At 48.5% G+C, this 26,048-nt stretch overlaps 1 protein-coding gene across 3 annotated transcripts in view; it reads right to left on the bottom strand.

The window, feature by feature from the left end:
- Positions 1–239: 239 nt before the first annotated feature.
- LOC142254742 (cadherin-1-like) overlaps positions 240–26,048 on the bottom strand; it is a 77,538-nt gene continuing 51,729 nt past the window's right edge. For all 3 annotated transcript variants that reach the window (XM_075325999.1, XM_075326002.1, XM_075326001.1), the window contains 13 exons: positions 17,430–17,555; positions 17,145–17,300; positions 16,917–17,061; positions 13,419–13,594; positions 11,451–11,579; positions 11,187–11,369; positions 10,849–11,096; positions 8,908–9,050; positions 8,027–8,251; positions 6,707–6,919; positions 6,457–6,587; positions 6,217–6,360; positions 240–4,172 (listed from right to left, as the gene is read on the bottom strand). In XM_075325999.1, coding sequence (XP_075182114.1) covers positions 3,966–4,172; positions 6,217–6,360; positions 6,457–6,587; positions 6,707–6,919; positions 8,027–8,251; positions 8,908–9,050; positions 10,849–11,096; positions 11,187–11,369; positions 11,451–11,579; positions 13,419–13,594; positions 16,917–17,061; positions 17,145–17,300; positions 17,430–17,555 — 2,226 coding nt within the window. In that variant the 3' untranslated portion in view covers positions 240–3,965. The remainder of the gene's footprint in view (positions 4,173–6,216; positions 6,361–6,456; positions 6,588–6,706; positions 6,920–8,026; positions 8,252–8,907; positions 9,051–10,848; positions 11,097–11,186; positions 11,370–11,450; positions 11,580–13,418; positions 13,595–16,916; positions 17,062–17,144; positions 17,301–17,429; positions 17,556–26,048) is intronic.

Below are 26,048 nucleotides of genomic sequence, written 5' to 3'. Positions count from 1 at the left end.
TATAGAGGGAAGAAAAACTCATTATCTCAGGAACGGAGAGGCGCAGGAGCAAAGGAAAAACATCCCCGGATTCAGCAGAACAGCGGCATTTACACCGGGTACATAAAGTACATATTTATGATATGTGCTCTTTATGACTACATTCAAACATGGCGGAAGGAAACACTATAGATTTTCTTCTGGCTTCTGCTGTTCTTACAAGGTTTTGGTGTTTAGTGAATTAAGCAGAGACTTAATGATCACTGTAAAACATTTTATTTTATATAAACAATTTTATTTTTGTACAAAAAATATATAAGCGAGTATAAACAATGAATATCTGAAGCTTTCCTTAGGATTTTTGATGTAGACATAGAGGTTCCGTCCGGAAAGCTGCAGTTTTTGTAATATCTAAGCACATTTTCTAGGGGTTTTTTTGTGCCAGAGGCGAAACGTAAAGAAGAGGCCCAAGGTAAAGCTTGTAGCCAGATCCTCTTTAAGCCTATCCCTATGCCGGTGTTTCACGGTCCTTGTATGGACCACGATTTGCAGACTGGGTGTGGGACTCCTGGCCCCAAAATGGCTATGAGGCTGTTCAGTTCGGGTTAGGCTAGTTTCACACTTGCGTTGAACGGCATCCGTTGCATTGCGTTGTGTGACGGATGCAACGGATGCGTTGCATATAGTGGCACAACGGATGCAACGGATTGTACAAAGGAACACAATCCGTTATAGTTTTTTTTCTTGACTTTACACATCTGGGCATGCGCACTTGTGTAAAGACGGTTGCGTTAACGGAATCCGCCAAATGACGGATTCTAATGGAATCCGCCACCATAGGCGTCCATTATAAAAACAATGGACGCCAACGGAATCCGCCGCTCTGCGTCATTTTAACGCACGAAAAACGTTACATGCTGCATTCCTTCCGCCTGGCGGAAGCAACGCAGCGTCGACCAACGGAAGCAACATAGGTCCATCAGTCGCAATCCGTCGTCCATACAAGTTTATGGGAAGCAGCAGAATCCGTTGTTTTCCAAAACGGCAGATTGCGACTGAAGGAAAAAACCGCAAGTGTGAAACTAGCCTTAAGAGAACTGCAACTATTCTGGAAATCGTGGCCCATGAATCATGGACGTATGAAACTGGCATCATCCGGTGTAATAGATTTTAAGGCTACAGGTTTTACATGGCAACTTTGGATATCACAAAGGCTAAAGATCACTCTGTGCCACTGCTACATGATGGTAGCACAATGCAGTTGAATGGGGTTGCATTACGACCGCGCCAAGCAAGTAGCAAAAAATCCAACTGGTTCTGACTTTTTGCAACCTGTCATGGTACCCTACAGGTAACAACATGACCATCCACCAGCTTTATGTCTCAGTGTGGCAGCGGCACTGAGCAATCTGTGTCCATGCCACCTGTGTCGTGGTCGCAGTCATATTTTATATATATATATATATATATATATATATATATATATATATATAATATTATATTATATATCCACGTAACGTAATAGTTTCTTTACATTGGCCCATTCTGCTTTTAATTAGATCCCAGTTCCATGCTCTCTATAGTCACCATTACAGTATGGTTTCCACATTGTAGGAGCGAGAGGTTGCAATCCCCAATGACACCTAGTTTCCCAAGACACTGATTGTGTCAGACTCCACATATTTATCTAATATAACTAAAGGACAGCGCCGATCTTGAGGAGGCTCTTTAAGATTTCATTTTGCAAATAAGAGTACAATAGTTACAGAATTAATAGTTGCAGAGGTAAAAGGATAAAGGTAGAATACTTACAGGGGTTAAAGGTTAAGGGTAGAATAGTTGCAGGGGTAAAAAGTTAAGGGTAGAATAGTTGCAGGGGTAAAAGGTTAAGGGTAGAATAGTTGCAGAGGTAAAAGGTTAAGGGTAGAATAGTTGCAGAAGTAAAAGGTTAAGGGTTGAATAGTTGCAGAGGTAAAAAGTTAAGGGTAGAATAGTTGCAGGGGTAAAAGGTTAAGGGTAGAATAGTTGCAGAGGTAAAAGGTTAAAGGTAGAATAGTTGCAGAGGTAAAAGGTTAAGGGTTGAATTGTTGCAGAGGTAAAAGGTTAAGGGTTGAATTGTTGCAGAGGTAAAAGGTTAAGGGTTGAATTGTTGCAGAGGTAAAAGGTTAAGGGTTGAATTGTTGCAGAGGTATAAGGTTAAGGGTAGAATAGTTGCAGGGGTAAAAGGTTAAGGGTAGAATAGTTGCAGAGGTAAAAGGTTAAAGGTAGAATAGTTGCAGAGGTATAAGGTTAAGGGTAGAATAGTTGCAGGGGTAAAAGGTTAAGGGTAGAATAGTTGCAGAGGTAAAAGGTTAAAGGTAGAATAGTTGCAGAGGTATAAGGTTAAGGGTTGAATTGTTGCAGAGGTAAAAGGTTAAGGGTAGAATAGTTGCAGAGGTAAAAGGTTAAGGGTAGAATAGTTGCAGAGGTATAAGGTTAAGGGTTGAATAGTTGCAGAGGTAAAAGGTTAAGGGTTGAATAGTTGCAGAGGTAAAAGGTTAAGGGTAGAATAGTTGCAGAGGTAAAAGGTTAAAGGTAGAATAGTTGCAGAGGTAAAAGGTTAAGGGTAGAATAGTTGCAGAGGTAAAAGGTTAAGGGTAGAATAGTTGCAGGGGTAAAAGGTTAAGGGTTGAATAGTTGCAGAGGTAAAAGGTTAAGGGTAGAATAGTTGCAGAGGTAAAAGGTTAAGGGTAGAATAGTTGCAGGGGTAAAAGGTTAAGGGTAGAATAGTTGCAGGGGTAAAAGGTTAAGGGTTGAATAGTTGCAGAGGTAAAAGGTTAAAGGTAGAATAGTTGCAGAGGTAAAAGGTTAAGGGTTGAATTGTTGCAGAGGTAAAAGGTTAAGGGTTGAATTGTTGCAGAGGTAAAAGGTTAAGGGTTGAATTGTTGCAGAGGTAAAAGGTTAAGGGTTGAATTGTTGCAGAGGTAAAAGGTTAAGGGTTGAATTGTTGCAGAGGTAAAAGGGTAAGGGTTGAATTGTTGCAGAGGTAAAAGGTCAAGGGTTGAATTGTTGCAGAGGTAAAAGGGTAAGGGTTGAATTGTTGCAGAGGTATAAGGTTAAAGGTAGAATAGTTGCAGAGGTATAAGGTTAAGGGTGGAATTGTTGCAGAGGTAAAAGGTTAAAGGTAGAATAGTTGCAGAGGTATAAGGTTAAGGGTTGAATTGTTGCAGAGGTAAAAGGTCAAGGGTTGAATTGTTGCAGAGGTAAAAGGTTAAGGGTAGAATAGTTTCAGGGGTAGATGGGTAGGGGGTAGAATAGTTGCAAAATTAATAATTTCAGGGTTACAAGAGTAGGGGTTGAATAGTTGCAGGTGTGGAATAGTAAGAGTAGAAAAGATACAGATGTCATGTTCAATAATAATATTTTAGTACATCCCCTCCTCCCGATACATTTATTATGGGTAGGCATAAAAATATAGTTCTCTGGATAGAATCTTTATCGCATCTTCATTAACATAATTAACATATCCCAAGGATAAATTATATAAAGAGACTAAATCACATTGTATAAAATAACAAAAAAAACCCTTGTATAAGCACAATATAGACAACTGGCATATGTTTGGCAAACAGCAATTGCTTCTCTAACCTTGGGATGTTGCAAAACTACAAGGCCCAGCATGCTCTGACTACCTGTCGGGGCATAATGGGGGCTGTCATTTAGCAACAGGTGAAGAAGAACAGATCACTGCTTTAAAGGCACAAAGGACAAAGAAAATAATAGAATTTGTTAGGATTTACAGCTGCTTCTCTTATAGAGATCCTGTAGTAGTAGTAGTAGTAGTAGTAGTGATAGTATAACCACTGTCCTGTGACGACACCGCAGCTGTAGATAAAAGGGCAGCAGAGCTGAGCAAACTCCTGTCCAGGCTCTTTTTTTAACCAGTGCGAAGTGATAAAATTTCACAATTTCAGCCGTTATTCTCAGGTGTCAGCCGCAGTCACATTCTAGTCCTCATCCCCCCCGTACATGTCCGCAAGTTTACTAAAGCGTGGACCCCAGTTGTTCAGAGCAGTGTAATCCTGATCAGTATCAGAATTGGAGGAGTTCAAGGAGCTGAGAGAGGCGGCCTCTGATCCGCTGCCTTCATAATCGAACACCAGGAGGGAGTCGTACGGAGGGGCGGTGGGGTCGTTGTCAGCCGCATTCAGATTCTGGTTAAGGAAGAAAAATGCATTTTATTAGATTTATTTTTCATCATCCTTGTCATTTGACCCATTATGCTGGAAAAAAGCGTGTATAGTATATATATGTGTGTCTCTGTCTCTTACCCTGTCAGTCTGTCTATATCTGTGTCCCTGTCAGTCTGTCTCTTTCCCTGTTTGCCCCTGCCTATCTCTGTCTGGTTCTCTGTCTCTTCCCCCCCCATCTGTCTCTTTCCCTGTCTGCCCCTGTCTATCTCTGTCTGTCTGCCTGCCTCTTTCCCCCCGTCTGTCTCTTTCCCTGTCTGCCCATGCCTATCTCTTTCTGTCTGCCTGCCTCTTTCCCCCGTCTATCTCTGCCTATCTCTGTCTGGTTCTCTACCTCTTTCCGCCGTGTCTCTTTCCCTGTCTGCCCCTGCCTATCTCTGTCTGTCTGCCTGCCTCTTTCCCCCGTCTGCCTCTTTCCCCCGTCTGCCTCTTTCCCCCGTCTGCCTCTTTCCCCCCCATCTGCCTCTCCACCCCCCGTCTGCCTTTCCACCCCCCGTCTGCCTCTCCACCCCCTGTCTGCCTCTCTCCCCCCCGTCTGCCTCTCCCCCCCCCGTCTGCCTCTTCCCCCCCCCGTCTGCCTCTTCCCCCCCCGTCTGCCTCTTCCCCCCCCGTCTGCCTCTTCCCCCCCCCGTCTGCCTCTTTCCCCCCCCGTCTGCCTCTTCCCCCCCCCCCGTCTGCCTCTTTCCCTGTTTTTCTGTCTCTTTGTACCTGTCTCTGTGTATCCGTCTCTCCACAGACATTTTATTACCTCACACATAAGCTTTTTATACTAACAATGTCCTTTGTTCCTATAGCAACCAATCACAGCTCCTATTATTGACCGGTAGATTTCAGCTCCATTGACTTTAATGGAGGCAGGTTTTTTGGTAAATAACTGTAAAGCGTGGGGTTAAAATTTTCCCTCAAAACATAGTCTCTGACATTCCCTGAGTATACTGTATATTCCCTGACATATTTTATGATCCATATACAAGCCACGATGCCCAGACTGATGGTGGATCTAATGACCCAAAACTTATAAGCCTCATATATGTTGGGTTGGTGTATATCCGTATTTTTACTGATTCTAGGAGTGTTTACTTTTTGCTCTTTATTATTCTGTGTAGAATCTTAATCATATTACAGAAGGTCCAATAATTTCCATCTGCAGCCTGAATGTGTCTATGGTTCTTGATGAACCCCTGCTGACATTTCCTGACTGTCCATTCATTACTCCTTTGCTCTCCAAGTGCTGAAAATCACCTCCTGTAGTGCCTCTGTCCCTAGACCTGGGGGGGGAGAGAGGCCTGAAAACCATCCTACCTATCTGCTTACCGGCGGATATAAGGATTGGGCCTAAGGAGGACAAGGAGGCAGTAAGATTCATCCTTTGTGGGTAGCTGATGCTACGTTCAGCACCCCAGAGAGACTTGGAGAAACTGATTACCCTGGAAAAGACTATTGGAGGATGATGACTCTCATCTCCGGGCACATTTATCCCGTTACTTGACTATATTCATGTTCTTGGACTATTTTATTCTGTGTGGTTGATTTTTTTTTTTATGGACCTTTTGGTTTGCGTGTAATAAAGGTTCTTGGGACTGTTCACCCATCTCTTGCTCTGTTGATTGTGTGATACGAGGGAAGGGCGTTATGACATATGCCTATGAGGTTTTAGGTTTGGGTCAGGAGACCAGCTAACTGTCCCAGCATTGTGGTCCATATGTGGCCCATGAATAGGATGGTTTGGACATTGACTTCTACTGGAACCTCAGGGTCATAGCTGATCCTCTGTGCCAAAAGATTCCCTCGGCACATGTTATGATCATCAGGCGAAGACTATTGGGTTGGCGCCATACAAAAACAAGTCTTCAGTTGAAACTCTGACCAAGCCAATAGGGTTGTAAGGGAACTTGTCCCTACTCAAGTCTTCAAAGTTGAATTTTCATAACAAAGGGTTCTACTGGAACCACAACCACCTCTTTCCAAACAAATCAAGGAGAACCCATTTAACCAAAACCTGTCCTACCTCATCAATGAAGTTTCCTATTTCATCTGGATTGGCCGGACGTGGACGGTATTGAGGAGCCGGCATCAGTGTAGGCGCGACATCATTACGGATGATATCCGGACGAGCATCGAGACCACGGTGAAGTTGACCCAGATCGAAATCCTTTAAAGGAAGGAGAACGTTATAAGCCGTCCATTAATAAGGGGACATTTGTGAGAGGAGATCCTCATGGTACGGAGGATCCTCGTGGTACGGTACCTGGTCCTCCTCTCCTCCGCCCTCTTCGTCGTAGTGATACACATTATCACGGTTCTCATCTTCTGGAGGTAATAAAGGCTCCTTCACAACTTTCTTCTTTCTCACGAACAGTAAGAGAAGTAACAGTAGGACTAGAGATAAAGAAGCAAAGAAAATATTAGTATCCATGTAGGATTTTGTTTTCTTACTGTTTTTACTTTTTATATGTTCTTCCATTTTTTTTAAACTTTATATAAACAGAGTGACTTACTCAAAAGTGCCAGGATGCCTCCGAGTATGCCAAGTATCACAGGGATCCCGAGCCCTCCATCCAGCGCCTTTGCCTCGTTACACGTCCCGTATTCACATTGGCACACTTGTATCGTTAGCATCGTGTTGTTTTTCATCCCATCGGCGTCCAGCATGGTGACCGTCATGAAGTATATGTCTTCTTCCAGTTCCTTCTTCGGTTTTATCTCAAACTCTGAAAAACAAAATGGAAAAAACTTTGTATTTCCAGAATCATTCAGCAAAAGGGACTCCGTATCAATCGATGGCCAATGGATCAATGGTCAACTGGCCTACTTTGTCTATGAATTTCAGCCATGTTTTTAAAGGATCACACAAACAGATATATGCATTAACTGTAGGGAAAATGGGGTGCATAGTTTGGACAGCTGTTTTTTTGTTATTTTGGATACTTCCTTTGAAAACCTATTAGGGGTGTTATGGATATTTTGGTTATTAATGATATTTGAATGGTACTCTTTAAGTTAAAGAGTCAAGACAGAATTCGACATAGTGTCATCTGCTGTCCGGTTCCACACACACGGCTAACTACTTCTACGTCGGACTCTGTTCACATTGCAGAGTCCGTCATGCAGCCTGGTCTCTGTTAAGTGCTCAGCTCGCCTGGGCGTTGGCTGAGTTGTTTCAATGCTTCCAGCTGTGCAGGAGTTAATCATTTTTGGAGCAGTGTGCAACTCTTCTGTGAGCCAGGCTGCCAATTACCATCTCCAGTTGGTCTCTTCCTATTTAAGGCTGGGGAGTGTAGTAAGAGGCTGCCGAAGATAGCTTCAGCGATTCCGGTCTTAGTAGTTCTCTGTTAATGGTGAACAGCAGTTTTGTTGCGTGGTGTGAACATTCCCCTGTCGTGAGTTTTTCCCTACCCTTTTCTTTATTCCCCAAGTTCACATATTGTCTCTCCTTTGTTTGTGAGTGCAGTGTGTACGAGGTTTCATTCTCCTGTGTCTATGTCTTTTGTGTTGGGTTTTGTTGTTAAGGTTCTGGCCCGCTCCTAGGGTTGATGGGAGAAGGATAAGGGCCGGACAAGAGACAGGGCCAGGTCGGGGACCCGGGCCTCCCTACCTTCAAGGGTACCCCCGGGGTGAGGGTGAGCGTAGGGGCCCCTGTCTTTTGGCCATCTCAGGAACCCCTGGTCTGTCAGTACCACCCCCATGACACATAGATACTCTGTTATGTCTTGTTATACTTTTTGAAAATCAATAAAGTTTACGTTACAGAAAACTTATTAGGGGTTATCCTCTGTAAGAGCATTAACTAGAAAAATCCCATTTTGTTATCTACTTACGGTTATTCACCACCGCGGTCGTCCAGTTTTCCCGGGCCTCGCGATTAATTTCTGCCATATAGGGGTCAGTGTATGGTTTTTCATCTCTATCGATGATGTTGATGAGCAGAGGGTCGGTGTTCTTCGTACACCATGTAATCTTGTCGTCTTCCAAAAAGGGACCATTATCATTTACATCAAGGAGATTAAGCTGGAGGGTCCCTGTTCCGGTTGTCACTGGAGAACCTGTGTAGATGAGAGTAACGTCAGGTACAACAGTACGTCGGATGTAGATTGTCACACGGTTATGTTGCTTCAGTTTCACAACAAGAATGGTTCCATTCAGGGGCATAACTACAATAGGTGTAGGGGTTGCAGTTGCAATGGGGCCCTGAAGCTTAGGGGGCCCAAAAAGTCTATAAAAGACTTACGATAATTAGGGGCTCTGTTGGAGCTTTGGCATTGGGGCCCATGAGCTTCAAGTTAGGCCATTGGTTCCATAATCTGAGAACTAACATATCTTATTGCAGAATGTTCCATGATGACGTCCATGTATCATGGTCACAGTATGGAATGGCTGTGAATCTATCAACGCAACCTCGACAATCTTGAGGCTGCCGAGTTAGGGTTAGGAGAAGCCCATCTTCATCCATTCTTGAACCGTGATACATTGATGTCTGAATTCGGCCTTGGTTCATGAGGCTCAGACTACATAGTAGCACAAGATAAGATCACATCACTACAATTAATGGTAGTAAAGTGTGTTATGTGCTACGGACATGGGATTGTTGATCATTTCCATCAACATTGGTGGGATCTCTCCTATTTTGTATAGAAGGGCAGTTTATATATTTTGCAGCATACAGCTCCACATCGAGCTTCTGGTATAAACTGATACTTACCATTGTCCACAGCTAAGATGATGGCTTTGTATGTGTTGTTCTTGACAAACATGGACTCTCGATCCAACTGGCCATTTCCGGTGATAATGCCATTCTCTGGGTTCACCGACAACCATCTAGCGGGGTCATTACCAATATAATACCTGCAAGGGACAAAAACCGAGGTCAAAAACAATGCTATTATAATACACTACATTAATGTTATATTTGCAGGTATTGTAAAGCTACAATGAAGCCCAGTCACAGGTTGGTGTACACACATGGCCATCAGTAGGTCCTTGGCTGTCATCACAATGCCATTGGTACTCCGCAATCACATTGTGGGGAGACGATGGGCTTTGGGATACACCTTCATCTATCTACAACCTCTTAAACACCGCAGTCACAATTGACAGCTGCATTTAAGAGCTTAAGGGTGCTTTACACGAGACGAGCTATCATGCGATGCATCGTCGGGGTCACGGTTTTCGTGACGCACATCCGGCATCGCTTGCGACGTCGGGCTGTGTGACACCTCCGAGCGACGCAGTATCGCTCACAAATCATGAGTCGTGTACTCATCGCTCGGTTTCATAATCTCGTTTAATTAAAATGGCGCCGGTTGCTCATCGTTCCCGGGGTAGCACACGCCGCTCCGTGTGACACCCCGGGAACGATGAACAGCAGCTTACATCCGTCCCGCGGCACCCGCCGGCTATGCGGAAGGAAGGAGGTGGGCGGGATGTTTACGTCCCGCTCATCTCCACCCCTCCACTTCTATTGGCCGGCCGCTGTGTGACGTCGCTGTGATGCCGAACGTCCCTCCCCCTTCAGGAAGAGGATGTTCGCCACCCACAGCGACGTCGCACAGCAGGTAAGTGCGTGTGACGGGGGTTAACGACTTTGTGCGCCACGGGCAACTAATTGCCCGTGACGCACAAACGACGGGGGCGGGTATGATCGATCGTGAAATTGCACGATAGATCGTACCGTGTAAAACCGTGTAAAGCAGGCTTTAAACTGCTGCAATTGGAGCCAACTCTGCTTTCAGCAGTTATTGTAGGCTTGAGTGCCAACTGTGTAACACAGCCTTCACCTTGGCTCCTAAGCCCGCTCTATACATGCAGTGCTTACAAACGCCGAACTTGTTCGGCAGATGTTGCCGATAGAAATCTGAACTAAGGGGGTCTTACAGTCTATGAGTGTCACGGCCGAGGATAGAAGCTATACCAGCCGTATAGTACAATACAAAGAGAAGGGGAAAGGAATGCCCTATTGCTAGGGAAAGGGGGAAGTGGTGACTCCTGACATCAACCTGCAGCTCACTTTCACCAGCCCTCTACAGGTTCCGCACCTGTCGCCCAGCAGGAATACCTCACCCTAGGCAAACCATGATCTGGGCCCTAAGTAAGGATGGCGGGTATGAGCTCTTGTCAACACCACTAACACAAAGGGAGGCAAAAGGAAACAATAAAGGGGAAACACAAATGCTACCACCTGAGCCCATGTAGATAGCAAAAGTCAAACACTTATCTTAGGAGCATCTGCCACAGAAGTCTCTGGAACAAAAAGAGGAGACCACAGCCAGGAACAACTATAAACCGCACCCAAACTACCCCAGGGTGAGGTTTATAAAGGAAGTCAGAGGCTGAAAACTAAGAGGGAAAACTGTCTTTTTTCCCAGGGTGATAGAGTCCGCTGCTGCAGAAACAGGGAACTGATAAATAACAACATATGCTGCCAGTCTCTGGGATTTTCTAACACTCGCTGCCACTGGATTGTCAGCTGGGCGTGACAATGGGTTTCCTTGTGTGTAAGGTCATACTTCCCCTATGGTGGTGCTGCACTTACTGTCAGATTCCCTAGAGATTACAGCTGATCGCTGGGGGTTCCAGCAGAACCCCCTTTTAAAGTACTAATGATAAAATGGTCTGTCTAGGAAACAATATATAACCAACGTACGTGATCTTTTGATTCTGAACCTTGTCCGGATCTACGGCTGTATAGGATGCCACCTCCTGGCCGCTTGGCAAATCCTCTGAGACTGAAACCTTTTTTTCTACTGGATCAAACACGGGGGCCTCATTGACATCTGTAACAATCACAGTCACCGTCGCTGTGGAGGTCGGAAGAGTCGTCACCGAATAATTTGCCTTGTTTGTAGCTGTCACAGACAGAATATACTCCCTCTTCGTCTCAAAGTCTAACCCCTACAAAGAAAAAGGGTCAAGAGAACGTTACATAGGCTCTCCTGAAATCCTCTGTGCTGAATTGGACATTGCCAATTTTTAAGACTTTACCTTTACGGTTGTTATCAGGCCCATGTTGTCTTCAGTGGTGCTTATTCCAAAAACATTGCCCTCATTGCCTTTGGTGATTTTGTACACCGCACGCCACGCGTCAGTATTGGGAGTGTCCTCGTCTGTGACCGTCAGCCGAGTAACTTCAAATCCAACGCGATTTTCGGGAACTTCCGCCCTGTACTGGAAATTTAAGAAAAATTAAACCCCTACCGTGGAAAAATATGGCTTTTCATTGTAATAAAGGGGGGTTTCTCTACTTACTGTCATGGGGTCAAAAATCGGATTGTTGTCATTGGTGTCCGTGATGGTGATCACAGCTTTACCCATCGTTTCGAAGCCCATGCCTTCTTGGTCTGTTGCTGCGATGACTAAGTTGTATTGTGGATATTTCTGGAAATGGACAAAATGTTATAAAGATATATATACTATCAACTAAAGATAGGCACACAAGAAGAATTGTGTTTTTTATCAGCGCACAGGGGGTCTCCATTCTAGGGGCGGACATATCATTGGTGCAACCATTGCCCAAGAGGTATGGGGGCTCATTTCTACCTGCAATTTTGTACTTTTATGAGCTCTTGAGCTGCAAAGGGCCCATATGTTGTTCTTGCACAGGGGCCTTTTTTTGTCTCTGTCTACCAGGGCTCCATATACAACAGCTGGTTGCACAGGGAACCATAATTCGACTGGCCACAGTCTCCCCCGACTCACCCATACAGGCGAGCGCTCGCTCTGCTGAGCATTTCTGTGTTATTTTTGCAAAAGTCTCTGCAAGAATTTTCTGGCGGAGGCTTATACCACCGAGAACAAAAGTGTCAAGCTTCCACTAGGGGGCACAGGGACTAGAGAAGATCAGATGCAGTACCACAAAAGCCCACAAGAGGTCACTAGCACCACATCAGAAAGTCAAACAAGCCTTAAGTCAACATCGGGATGTCACGTCAAACCAAAGGAGTGAGCAAGCCGTAGTCAGGTAGAAGCAAGGGGGTTGGAAGCCAGGAAATCACATTAGGAGCCGAATGGGAGCGGTGCCGTAGTCAGGGAACGTAGCCGAGGTCGGAGGCCAAGAGATCAGATAAGTACAGAGGTCAAACAAGCCTAAAGTGAACACTGGGATGTCATGTCAAACCAAGGGAGCGAGCAAGCCATAGTCAGGTGGAAGCAAGGGGTCGGAAGCCAGGAGATCACGTCAGGAGCTGAAGGGGAGCAGAGCCGTAGTCAGGGAACATAGCCGAGGTCGGAGGCCAGGAGATCAAATAATTACAGAGGAGACGTAGGAGGCAGAGACATAGAACGGGACCGGGGTCAAGTAAACAGGATGGGAGAACAGGACTAGGGGAGCGGAGGTCAGGGAGAGGTAGGCTGGGTAGCGGGACAGATCAGAGTCAACTTACAGGGACCAGGACGCCGCAGAGCAGAGGTATTATTGGCGGCGCTCCGGAGCTATACAGACAATAATAAAGCGAAAAGAGTCATAGAACGAGGCACGACCAAACTGACTTAACCCCGTTAGAGCCAAGTTATAGTCATGACAAAAAGAATCGCCAGTCCAAAATCGGACTTGATGGATCCATACCTCTCCTGATATCAATAGTCGGGAGGCCACCCATACACATAAGTCCATTTCTATTAGCAGACTACCCCTTTAAGGCTCCCATCCTTAGTAGACTATTGTCGGCCAAACCCGCCAGAATCCTCGATCTTGTCTGACAATCTAATCTGTATGGAGGGTCCTTAACCCTGCATTACAATCTCTCATTGTCCTTGAATGTCTTTACCAGTAATACCCGCTGTCACACTGCCCCCTAATGACGACAATAAAGAGAACTGCAAGAATACACAGATTTTCTACCATGGATTTTCTCAATTTCCTAAAAATTGGTGCATAATGATCTTGCGGACGGATACCGGTAACAGGTCCTAGTTAGTGATCGGCGGACTCGCAGATAACCGGGTACCTTTGAAACCGCACGTATCTGGACTTTTACAGTCCGGGTCTGCCCATGACTAGTCCTAGTGTATAAAGTGTGAAGTCTAAGCAAATCATTGAATTAATATGATAAAGGAATTGTAAAATGAGAACTAAAATCTTATTCTTGGCTGCATTTTTATCACACTGGTTTTGGTAAATGTAGTGTGGCATTTGGAACACTAGTGGGCGCTCTAAATCTGTGAAATCTAAACCAAAATGTGAGCCGTTAGTAATAAAACATATAGAACGGATCATACCTCGCGATCGAGACCGGTTTGCAAAACACTGATCACACCGGACACGGGATCGATGGCAAACATATTAGAAGAGGGAAGTGGCGGGTCCTGACTGATGATGCTGTAGGCGACAATCCCATTGTTCACGGTAACCGTATCGTCTAAGTCTAATGCTTCCACCGTCATCACAGATGTACCTTTAAATAACAAAGGGATATAAAAGTAGGGTTACTCGATTTGATGTCAGGTTTTCCTCGAGACAACAGCTAATACATGGGGGCGTCCTAGCTGGGAGACGCTTAGTTATGTACTTATTACCAAGAGCTCATGTTCATGCTTTCTCCATACTCTCTATTACTAGTGACCCACTCGTACATATGTATTATTCGCATAGTAAGCACCTATTATGGCTGCTTATATCTAATAAGGACAAATCATCGGGCATGTTGAATTTCAACATGCTCATCCTTTCTTTCCCCCATACACATGAGATTCACGGCTGGCTCCAAAATTAATCATATGCGTATGGGCAAGAAGAAATTGTCCAAAGTGGTCCACCCCTTAAAGGAGTTAAAGGGAACCTGTCACCAGATTTGGGGCCTATAAGCTGCGGCCACCACCAGTGGGCTCTTATATACAGCTTACTTTATAATACTCAGGAGGTCACTCCGGTGCAGACTGGTTAAATGGGTGGCGACCTTCTCCGGGACCGGCACCTCCTCTTTCGGACAACTTTGTTCTCCTTCTTCTGAAGCCGGCATGACGCGTCCTACGTCATACACACGCGCCGGCACTGAGGTCCTGCACAGGCGCACTTTGATCTGCCCTAGGCAGATCCCTACACTAAACTGTTGGATCATCCCACCAATATCTATGGATTTCCACTGACTATGGTCTAACACTGTATGTATGGTGGCTTTTTCTCTACTAAGACATAGGAACAGCCCGGGCTGCTGCCCCTGAAGGGGCTCAAGGGAGGGCAGCATGACTGAGGAGGGATGCTAGGCCCTAAGGCCGCTTTACACGCTACGACATCGCTAAAGCGATGTCGTTGGGGTCACGGAATTTGTAACGCACATACGGCCGTGTTAGTGATGTCGTTGCGTGTGACACCTATGAGCGATTTTGAATCGTCGCAAAAACGTTCAAAATCGCTAATCGGTGACATGCCCCCCTATTCCCAATTATCGTTGTTGCTTCAGGTACGATGTTGTTCGTCGTTCTGCGGCAGCACACATCGCTTTGTGTGACACCGCAGGAACAAGGAACACCACCTTACCTGCGGCCGCCGGCAATGAGGAAGGAAGAAGGTGGGCGGGATGTTACGTCCCGCTCATCTCCGCCCCTCCGCTTCTATTGGGCGGCCGCTTAGTGACGTCGCTGTGACGCAGAACGAACTGCCCCCTTAGAAAGGAGGCAGTTCGCCAGTCACAGCGACGTCGCTAGGAAGGTAAGGAGTGTGACCGGTACGCGCGATTTTCTGCGCCACGGGCAGCAATTTGCCCGTGACGCACAAATGATGGACGCGGGTACGCACGCTAGTGATCTCACTAGCGAGATCGCAGCATGTAAAGCGGCCTTTAGTCTCAGTTAGGGCCAGAGTCACACTTGCGCATGACTCGGCGAGTCTCGCATCGGCACCACCCGACACAGCTACATACTCTCGGACCGGAGCGGGTCTGTGGCGCCCCTGCGGCTCCAGTCGCCACAGAGGTACTGCACGTCAGTCAGAGGTGTGGTATACCATTGCGGGGTAAGGAGTTGGGATGCACACAAACACAGAAACACTTAATTTAGCGACACTCCATCAGGCCAAGTAGGAGTGAAGGAGAACGGACCTGTGGTCTGGAGCTGGATCAGGAGAGAAGGGGTCCTAGGAAGTGCGCCAGACACCCATGGTCTCATTTCACAAACGGCATACCGGAGTGGAGGGACTTGGCCGCACAGGGAACAGTCCCCTCAACTAGTGGAGAACTACAAGGCTCAGCTAGCAAAATGGAGGCTAAGGATACGTTAAGTACCGAAGCCACATCTGCACACGAATCTGCTGGAAGGTGACCACATAGGGCCAAGTGACAGAGCTTCAAGCCACCCGACAGTGTCTGCGGACACCAGCTCATGGCACTGTGTGTGCAGGCGAGAGGCCAGCGCAGGAAGACGACCAGGAAAGGAACACAGAAGGGTGCACCGGGTTCTGCCTTCGAACTATCCTGGGATCGGCTGGGGCCCATCACAGCAGGACTCAGCACTCCGAGGGTAGCATGTGACTATTCGTGATAACCTGGAACTCTCAACAGGGAGTAAAAACCTTGAGACAGCATCCCTGTGTTGCCCAGTTATTTGCCTGCGCCTCCAGCCGTGCACTCCGTCTTTACACGCCACCATTACTTATCCATCATTTGTAAAGACTACTACTTCCAACAGCCCTGGGGCCCAGCTCTACCTGTAGAGAGCTATACCAACTCAGCTGCATCACCACCTACCCCCAGGGAACTGAATAACAGCGGGGGCACCTATCTTGCCGCATACCACAGGTGGCGTCACGACAAATCCCCTGTAAATACTCCCCAACGCCATTTATTAAAACAACACTGCCGGGGTCACGGAACCGGGCCCTGTCACCGTGACATCCTCCAAGCAGAACAGAGCCGGCCCGCTAACGAGTACCCCAAGGCCCCGATGCGGGAGTGTCAGGTCAGCTGCATAGAGATACATGCAGCTGAGAAACTCCTGTCCATAGAGTGTGTGGCCGCCCCGGGTGATGCTGATGCGAGACTCGCCGAGTCATACGCAAGTGTGACTCTGGCCTTAAGGGGTTAATCTGTGGGGTTTATTTTTGTGCGGGAAAGGTGTAGGGTGGGGCTGTAGGGTCAGTTGAGATTTGGGGCACTTTGATTGGTTAAGGAGTGGTGTTTGGGGGCAGTATATAGGTCAGGTCCCTAGTCATTAGGTGGATTGGTTATTCTTACCTGGAGGGTAACCAGAATCGTTTCCCGCCCACCCGCCCTGTTGCAATTTCGGTCAACCCACGAGGAGAAGAGGATGCAAGTGACTTTCGTCGCAGCAGAGGCGGAAAAGAGGGGGGGGTATTTGAAGCTGGGGGTTTGCACAAAAGTGCAAGGGGAGGAACCCAGTGCAGGAACAGGTTACCCCTGGTGGTGCAATTGATTGGTGTAACATGGGTCCTTGTTGGGTTGAGTCTCAGTGGGACATTGTTTGGGCAACATTCGGCTAGGTGCCCTCGAGCCGGTGTAGTGCGGCTGAAGGCAGGTGGTGGAGCTGATGTTGGAATTGAATGGTTTGGGAACCTTCATTTACCCCTCCAATTTTCGGGTGCTTTCATTGGGTATATAAAGTGTTATTCATAGTTCGAGGTTTTGTTGTTATTTAGTAAACGGGGCTGCTGTGGCCTTTTATAGCCAACGTCACGTCAGAAATCGGGAAGTGGGTAGGGGTGGTGGTTGGTCGAACAAGGTAAGGCCGTTTAGTCAGACTTTCCGGAGTCATGATATAACTTACCTGGCTTAGAGCCTTCAGCTACTTCACCCTCAAAGACAGGCTGGATGAAGTACGGGCGATTATCATTCTGATCCGTGACCCTGACAAGAATCTCTACCGGAGATTCCAAGCTCTGTCCGCTTCCGGATACGGCATAAACAAAGATCTGGAAATACAGATACCCATCAGAGATCACAGGTCATGAACACGTCACATAGGTCTGCAGTTTGGGCTTGATGGTGGACTTACATTGTAGATCGGTATCTCTTCTCTGTCCATTGGCTTGGTGACGTTTAACCAACCGGTAGACTTCTCCATGACGAAGAGTCCTATAGGTGGAGAATCAGCCCCGCGGCCGGTGATGCTATAGAATACCGGTATCTCATCGGCTCTGCTGGATTTAATCTACGATACAAAACAAAAGAGATGTCTTCTAAGTAAAAGAAAAGCGCTTCACTTACTACATGGGTCCAGCCTTAATAAATAACGGCAGTGACAGCTATGTACGTATTATTCTGTCCGTGTACTACCTACCTGGATAACCCTTTTGGGAAATGGACCTCTCTCATTTTCGGGTGAGAATACTGGAGGGATGACCCAGTCTCGCTTCTGTCTTCTGAGGCTGTGTTCAGAGTTTTTGTGGTGGTGGCCATGTTCAGGCTGGAAAGATCAAAAGTAAGAAAATAGAAAATTATCTATCACACTTTAATACATCCATGTGAGCAGTGAGGTAGCGCTGGTTGCCAGCCCCCAAGACAATTTAAGTATTTTTCGGCCCCTAACCCATGAACATTCCAGAGTCAGATACCAAGGGAGTATGTCGTGAACCAAGGGGCAAGACAAAGGCGTAGTCAAGTCGTGGCTCGAACCAGAATAGCGGATCAGAGCAAAGGGGCAAGGCAAACGTATGGTCAGAGGAGGTAAAAAGTCTGGCATTAATAAATCAGAACACAGACAAATGAAGCCAACAAGCACCACTGAGCAAATGCTACAACTGGCAGTGATCTGGGACTGACTGCTCAGCTTAATAGATGGGCAATCACTCAGAACAGAGAACACCTAAAGAAGACCAGCACCTCCCAATTTGAGATTGAATGACTGAGCTGTCACTCACCAAACTGACAGCTTAGCACTCCCTGATCTATCTATCTATCTATCACTATTTTATACACCCATGTGAGCAGTGACGTACCACTAGAGGATCAGAGCAAAGCGGCAAGGCAAACACCTAGTCAGAAAAGGTAAAAGGTCTGGCATTAATACATTAGAACGGAGCACAGACAAATGAGGCTAGCAAGCACCACTGAGCAAATGCTACAACTGGCAGTGATCTGGGACTGACTGCTCAGCTAAATAGCTGGGCAATCACTCAGAAAAGAGAACACCTGAAGAAAACCAGCATCTTGCAATCTCAGATTGGACAACTGAGCTGTCACTCATCAAACTGACAGCTTAGCACTCCCTGATCAATCTATCACTATTTTATACACCCATGTGAGCAGTGACGTACCACTAGAGGATCAGAGCAAAGCGGCAAGGCAAATGTGGCGCCCCAGGACCTGGTCGCCACAACAGCATTGCCCTCCCAAAAGGGTTAATGCTGAGCCTGGAGGTAATTGGGAGATCTATTGGCCAGTAAGTTAACACTCAACACAGTTCTCCCTCCGGCCAGCAGGGGGAGCTCTGAACCTGGAACTTCAGGGAGCATTCCTTAAGTCTGGCTGGAAGGAGGAAGTGGTGGTTAGTCTGGAGACAGGAGTGAAAGAGTGCAGACGCAGAGTAGTGCTGCCTTGTAAACTGGGGCCTAGAGCTGGGATAGCTTGGCCCAGTGAAGCAAGGGGAGCAGAGAGGCACAGCAGGGACTCGGACATCGGAGTCTGTAGTTGCCAGGGCATAAAATCCATCCCTGGTAGCTGAATCCGGAGGGCAGGAGAGCTGTAAGCCCCCTGTCCCAGAAGCAATCTGAAGGTACAGCTGCATCCCAAGGGCCCGGTGTAGACTCCAGCAGAGAAGCACCAGAGAGGGCCTGCGCAGTCTACCACACAGAAAAGGGGACGAACAACAAGTCCCAGCAGCAAGAGGGCAATTGCAAACCCAAAGTGCAGTGTCCTAACACAGCAGAGAAAGATTAAGGAGTAGGCCTCATACTCAACTGGCCAAAGATCACCCCAGGCACTTCCAGGCCGGCCGGACCATCTTTACCATCTGTGACGGTCTCCCTGGACTAAGTTTCTGCCGAGTAAAAGAGGAAAAGGTAAAGAGACTACTGTTTGTGCCTGTTTCTTTCATTGCTGGTCGGCCCTGCACCGTGTTAGTCACGCAGCACCATAGACTTCCACAAACACCAACCGTGCCCCGGGCATTGCTCCACCTGTGGGGAGCAGTACTACCATTGCTGCCATAACATCATCCCGGAGGCCTCACACAGCAGCGGCGGCTTAGTAGCCGCATACCACAGGTGGCGTCACGAACACAAACTTTAATTCAAGCCACATATTCAACTGACACCCACCAGGGCCACGGAGCCGGGCCCAGCCACCACTGACTACCACCGGACTAGTCCGGTCCGGCACCGGGTGTCCCATAGCCCTGGGGTGGGCGAGTCAACTTTGGCGCTGTGAACAGGATTTCGTGCCCGGTCACACCGGGTACTGTGCGCCTGAAGAACTGTGTAAAAGACTGTGTACTGGTTGTAAATTGCCGCCGCCATTAGCCGCGCCGAGCGCAGGAAGAAGGGGGGCGTGCCTGACAAAGAGCGCGAAGGGAGCGCGCCATCAGAGCAGAGCGCTGTTAACCCCGCGCGACCCGGAAGAAAATTTGAAAAGTGAACGGAGCCTGGTAAGGTTCACTAAGGGGGAGGAAGATGTCCGACTCCGAGGGAGAGCAGGTGGCTGCCATCGCCCAGGGCGCCGCAGCACCGGCCGAAGTAGTCCCAGTCGCCGTCGCCCCAGCCCCCACTGTAGCGCCGGTAATGCCGATCACCATGCCGTACATACCAGGAGCAGAATGGCTGCCGCAGTACTCCGGGGAGTCCCATACCTTGAGTGACTTCAGAGAAAGCCTGCACAGCTTGTTCCGGGTGTATCCTCTGACTGAGAGCCAGAAGGTGGGCATAGTAATGGGACAGCTAGCCGGCGCAGCCCAGCGTGAAGCGAAGTCCTGGCCTGATACAGATAAAGGGACAGCAGCCCAGATACTGGCCAAGCTAAAGAGTACTTTTGACACCCGCACCGCAGCAGAGATAAAGATGAGATTCTTTGGGTGCAAGCAACGGGCCACGGACAGCATAAGGGACTATGCCTTAAACTTGCAGGAGGCCCTGAAAGCAGTTAAACAGGTGGACCCAGAGAGTGTACGTGAAGAAGACAAACTCCTAACTGAGCAGTTCATAGAGGGGCTCCTGTCAGATGCCCACAGGACCCAGCTGCGTATCCTGGTCCTGCAGAACCCTGCTCTGGACTTTGCCAAGTTTAAGGACCAGGCCATCAGGGTACTGAGAGAATCTACACCGAATGACCCAGTACCCCTCCGGCCTCTTGCTATCACGTACCCCGGGGTGGTGCCTGCAACACGAGCCACTGCAGGGGCTGAGGCGCAGTCCCTGGATAAGGATCCCACTGCAGAGCTCAGACAGCAGTTCCAGGAGCTGACCAAGACTGTGGCTGCCCTTGCCAAGACCGTGCAGTCTCTACAAATGACCCCCTCGCCTGCAAAAATCGAGTTGGCCTCCAGCCCAGAAGACGTCCCATGGATGCGACAGAGGAGGATTCCGCCGACCCGAGGCAGAGACACAGACCGGTATGATTCAACAGGACAACCGATCTGCCGCCACTGCAACCAGGCGGGCCACATTGCACGACGCTGTCCTTTAAACGGGCCGAGCCTGGGGCCAGGAGCCAACCCCCAGGTGTGAGGAAGCCCGGCTCAAACCCCAGCCGCAGCAAGTATGTGGGAGGACGCCCGGTCCTTCCCATTGTGCTGGATGGGATCCCTTTGAATGCCCTCCTGGATACGGGGTCCCAGGTAACAACCATCCCCCACAAACTGTACAAAAGATATTGGGCTGATTCAGACATTGACCATGGCCCAGATGATGATTTAACGATTGTGGCCAGTAATGGTCAGCCCTTACCTCAAATTGGGTACAAAGAAGTAACCATTAAAGTGGGGCGGGTGGAATTGCCATGTCAGGGGATGATAATTGTAGATATAGATCGCAAAGAATCTGACCCACTGCTAACCCTTGGTACAAATGTGATAGAAAATTGTATTGCCGAAGTGATAATTTTGTTGCAACAGGCGTCTGAAACTGCCAGCTCCGGGCAGCAGCGTGTCCTACAGAGGGAGATCAGAGCCCTGATGAGGAGGCAGCAAGTAGAGCTAGCCGGAGGAGAAATTGGCAGTGTGAGGGTAAGTGACCCCCTCCCCATTGTAATACCCCCAAGAAGTGAAATGTTGATATGGTGTCGGGCAGCAATAGGCCTCAAGGGTCAGGATTACCATGCCTTGGTAGAACCAGTGTATTCAGACAGTAGGCCTGGAGTCCTGATAGCCAGAGGGGTAGCGGACGTCCGCAAGGGGAGAGTGCCCGTCCGTGTCCTGAATTGTGGGGAGGAGGAGGCCAAATTGCCCCGGTACGCCACTGTAGCAAAACTGTACACTGTCAGTAACAATACCATTAAAGCAGTGGAACCCTTGATCCCGTCCGACCAGGCGGAAGACAATGGCTCCAAGGGGCAGCCGGAAGACTGGTGCCAAAAATTACATGTAGGCACCGACTCCACCCCCTCGCACCAAAAGCATGGGGTTTACCGGGTGGTACAGGAGTACGAGCGGGTCTTCAGCAAACACCCCCTAGATTTTGGGCAGGTGAAAGGGGTTAAACATCAAATCCCCACGGGTGATCATCATCCCATTAAAGAGAGATACCGCCCTGTACCCCCCGCACAGTATCAGTGTGCCAAGGAAATGTTACGGGAAATGAAGGAGGCTGGGGTTATCAGAGATAGTTGTAGCCCCTGGGCAGCTCCACTAGTGCTCGTAAAGAAAAAAGATGGTACAATGAGAATGTGTGTAGATTACAGGCAAATTAACCGCATTACACATAAAGATGCTTATCCACTGCCCAGAATAGAGGAGTCACTAACAGCCTTAAAGTCAGCTAACTATTTCTCCACCTTGGATCTCACCAGTGGGTATTGGCAGGTTCCGGTGGCAGAGGCGGACAAGGAGAAGACTGCATTCACGACACCAATGGGCCTCTGTGAGTTCAATTGTATGCCATTCGGGCTCTGCAACGCCCCAGGGACATTCCAAAGGTTGATGGAGTGCTGCTTGGGCCACCACAACTTTGAAACCGTGCTGTTGTACCTGGATGACGTAATAGTCTACTCCAAGACTTATGAGGACCACCTGAAGCACTTAGCAGAAGTGTTTGAATCCTTGTCGAAATATGGCCTGAAGATCAAGCCGTCCAAATGTCACCTCTTGAAGCCAAAGGTACAGTACCTGGGTCATGTGGTCAGCGCAGAAGGTGTGGCACCTGATCCGGAGAAAGTCACTGTAATCAAGGACTGGCCAAGACCCACCACAGTGAAGGAGGTGCGGCAGTTCCTTGGACTGGTGGGCTACTACCGAAGGTTCATTGATGGTTTCACCAAGATAGCAGCGCCCCTTCAAGATCTCCTGGTGGGCCAGCCAAAGCAGGCTAAGAAGCAGAGCCCTCCATTTGAATGGAGCAGCCAACTGGAAACATCCTTTGTCCGGCTGAAAGGGGCTCTCACGGGAGAAGAAATTCTGGCCTACCCTGACTACAGCCAACCGTTTGTACTGTATACAGACGCCAGCAACGTGGGACTGGGAGCAGTTCTGTCCCAGGTACAGGGAGGCAGAGAGAGGGTGATAGCGTACGCCAGTAGGAAGCTTCGGCCCACAGAAAGGAATCCAGAAAACTACAGTTCCTTCAAGCTGGAGTTCCTCGCTATTGTTTGGGCAGTGACTGAACGCTTCAAGCACTATCTGGCATCGGCCAAGTTCACCATCTTCACGGACAACAATCCGTTGACACACCTGGCAACAGCCAAGTTAGGTGCGATGGAGCAGCGATGGATGGCCCGGCTGTCTAACTTTGACTTTACCATCAAGTATCGGGCTGGCAAGAAGAATAACAATGCTGATGCGCTGTCCAGAATGCCTCACTTGCCCGAGTCTGGAGAAGACATGGATGAACTCGAAGAGATAGAGTTACCGGCTTTCCATCACCAAGGTGTGTCCCAGTGTGAGCATGCTGTGGGAGTGAAGCGCTCAAGCCAGCACGGGGTCTCGGTCAACCCCTTACTCCACCATAATTGGGAAGAAACACAGAACGGTGACCCGGCCGTGCGATTGGTCAAAGAGAAGCTAGCGCAAGCTGAGACCCATCTTGGCCCAGACGCTCCAGAGGAAGCCCAGCAGCTGTGGAAGGAGAGGGGACGACTGTTCACCTACCAAGGCAAGCTCTGCAAGAGATATGTCAACTATCGAACAAATGAACTTGTCTGGCAGATAGTGGTTCCGCAGAGAGATGCTCCAATGGTCCTAGCAGCGTATCATGATAACGCAGGACACTTCGGGTGGAAGAAGTTGGAGGCCCTACTCCGTGATCGGTTCTATTGGGTGCACATGAGAAAGATGATCGAGAAGTGGTGCCGAGACTGCGGCCCGTGTAACCTGAGGCGGAAAGACGATGCCAGCCAAAGGTCTCCCTTGCAGCCAATTGTCACAAAGCAGCCCCTGGAGTTGGTGGCCCTGGACCACGTGAAGTTAACACCAAGCCGGTCAGGCTATGTGTACGCCCTCACCATTGTGGACCATTACTCTCGTTTCCTGGTAGTAGTGCCTGTGAAGGACCAGACAGCCAGGACAGCAGCTAGAGCGTTCCAGGCATCCTTTTGCCGACCTCACGGCTATCCGGAAAGGGTACTGACTGATCAGGGTCCTGCATTCGAGGCTGAAGTGTTCCAAGAGTTCTGTAACATGTACGGTTGTAAGAAAATCCGAACCACACCGTACCACCCCCAAACCAATGGACTGTGCGAGAAAATGAACCATGTGGTTATTGATATGCTGAAGACCCTACCGCTGGAGGAAAGGAACCAATGGCCAGAAAAGTTGCCAGATCTGGTAGACCTGTACAACCACATCCCAGTGAATTCGACCAACTGCAGCCCCGCTTACCTGATGCGAGCCAGACCAGGCAAGTTGCCTGTAGACTTTGAGATGGGGACTGTGTCGCCTGTGGCGGTTCAAGAAATAGAGGATTGGGATACAGAACGGCAGCAGCGGTACCGTAAGGTCCAGGAGTGCGTAGAGAGGAGCCTGTCTCAAGCAAGAACGAGACAAGAACAGCATTACAATCAAACAGCCCCAGCAACTCCCTTAGCACCTGGAGAACAAGTCCTCAAGAAGAAGCGGAAGGCGCATAAATTGGATGATCAGTGGGAAAGCGAGCCCTACACCATTATCCCCTCCAACTTTGACAATAGTAAGGTATGCCTCATAAGCAAAGATGAAGGCAAGACCTATCAAGCAATTTCCCGAGACCGCCTGAAAGCGTGCCCTGAACGGTGCAGAATCCAAAGAGAAATGGAAGGAGTACAAGGAAGTCCCCAAAGTCAAGAGAAAGAAGGGGAGATGATTCAAACCATCCTTGGAAAGTTCCCCAAAACTTGGACCCGAATAAACAATGCCATAGTGGTACCAGTTTTGACGTTTCCGCAGTTGGTCGAGCCAGAAACGGAAAAGGTTCCGGATCCACCTAAAGAATCGTCCGCTCCAGCACGAGATGACACGCCAGCAGTGGAACAGGAGGATCAACCCCCTGTCAGTGGTGAACCTGTCATACCCTTGGCGACTCTTAGATCACAAAGGCAACCATCACGCTTACCTATGGGGGTTAGGCCCACCTGTAGTGCTGAGATAGAAGACGCACCACGTAGTCAGGGGCAAACACCAGAGCTACGTAGGTCCCAGCGCAGCACTCGGGGACAACCCCCTCTAAGGTATAGGGAGTCAACTGTATAAGGGAAAGAGTACTTATTAGAATGTAAATAGTTATGCAAAATGTCTGTCATGTTGTGTACAAAATGTTTTCTTTTTCTTTGATTGCGAAAATGGACAATTGGGCCACTGGACTATGGGTGGCCAACACCTAAATTGTTCATAGTTAGCACCAGTGTGCTCAACACCCCTGAAGAAAAACCCGTCCGGCGTGCATAGAGTGGGGTCATCAATGCTCTGACGCACGCCCAGAGCCTACGTTGGGGGTTTGAACGCGGCGGGTCCCCCATGGAGCAGTGTAATGGACACCCGGCAGGGAGCCACACTGGACTCTTATAGTAATGTTTAAGGTTGTAACGTTAAAGTATTTGCGCCTCCCATAATGGGATGAAATGTTCTAACATGTCATGTTTGTTTCTACAGTCCGGGAGTACTGAATTTAACTAAGGGGGAGTGTGGCGCCCCAGGACCTGGTCGCCACAACAGCATTGCCCTCCCAAAAGGGTTAATGCTGAGCCTGGAGGTAATTGGGAGATCTATTGGCCAGTAAGTTAACACTCAACACAGTTCTCCCTCCGGCCAGCAGGGGGAGCTCTGAACCTGGAACTTCAGGGAGCATTCCTTAAGTCTGGCTGGAAGGAGGAAGTGGTGGTTAGTCTGGAGACAGGAGTGAAAGAGTGCAGACGCAGAGTAGTGCTGCCTTGTAAACTGGGGCCTAGAGCTGGGATAGCTTGGCCCAGTGAAGCAAGGGGAGCAGAGAGGCACAGCAGGGACTCGGACATCGGAGTCTGTAGTTGCCAGGGCATAAAATCCATCCCTGGTAGCTGAATCCGGAGGGCAGGAGAGCTGTAAGCCCCCTGTCCCAGAAGCAATCTGAAGGTACAGCTGCATCCCAAGGGCCCGGTGTAGACTCCAGCAGAGAAGCACCAGAGAGGGCCTGCGCAGTCTACCACACAGAAAAGGGGACGAACAACAAGTCCCAGCAGCAAGAGGGCAATTGCAAACCCAAAGTGCAGTGTCCTAACACAGCAGAGAAAGATTAAGGAGTAGGCCTCATACTCAACTGGCCAAAGATCACCCCAGGCACTTCCAGGCCGGCCGGACCATCTTTACCAT

This window comes from Anomaloglossus baeobatrachus, chromosome 10 (genome assembly GCF_048569485.1).
Source record: "Anomaloglossus baeobatrachus isolate aAnoBae1 chromosome 10, aAnoBae1.hap1, whole genome shotgun sequence".
NCBI classification, from domain to species: domain Eukaryota; kingdom Metazoa; phylum Chordata; class Amphibia; order Anura; family Aromobatidae; genus Anomaloglossus; species Anomaloglossus baeobatrachus.
This window is presented reverse-complemented; position numbering and strand designations above follow the sequence as displayed.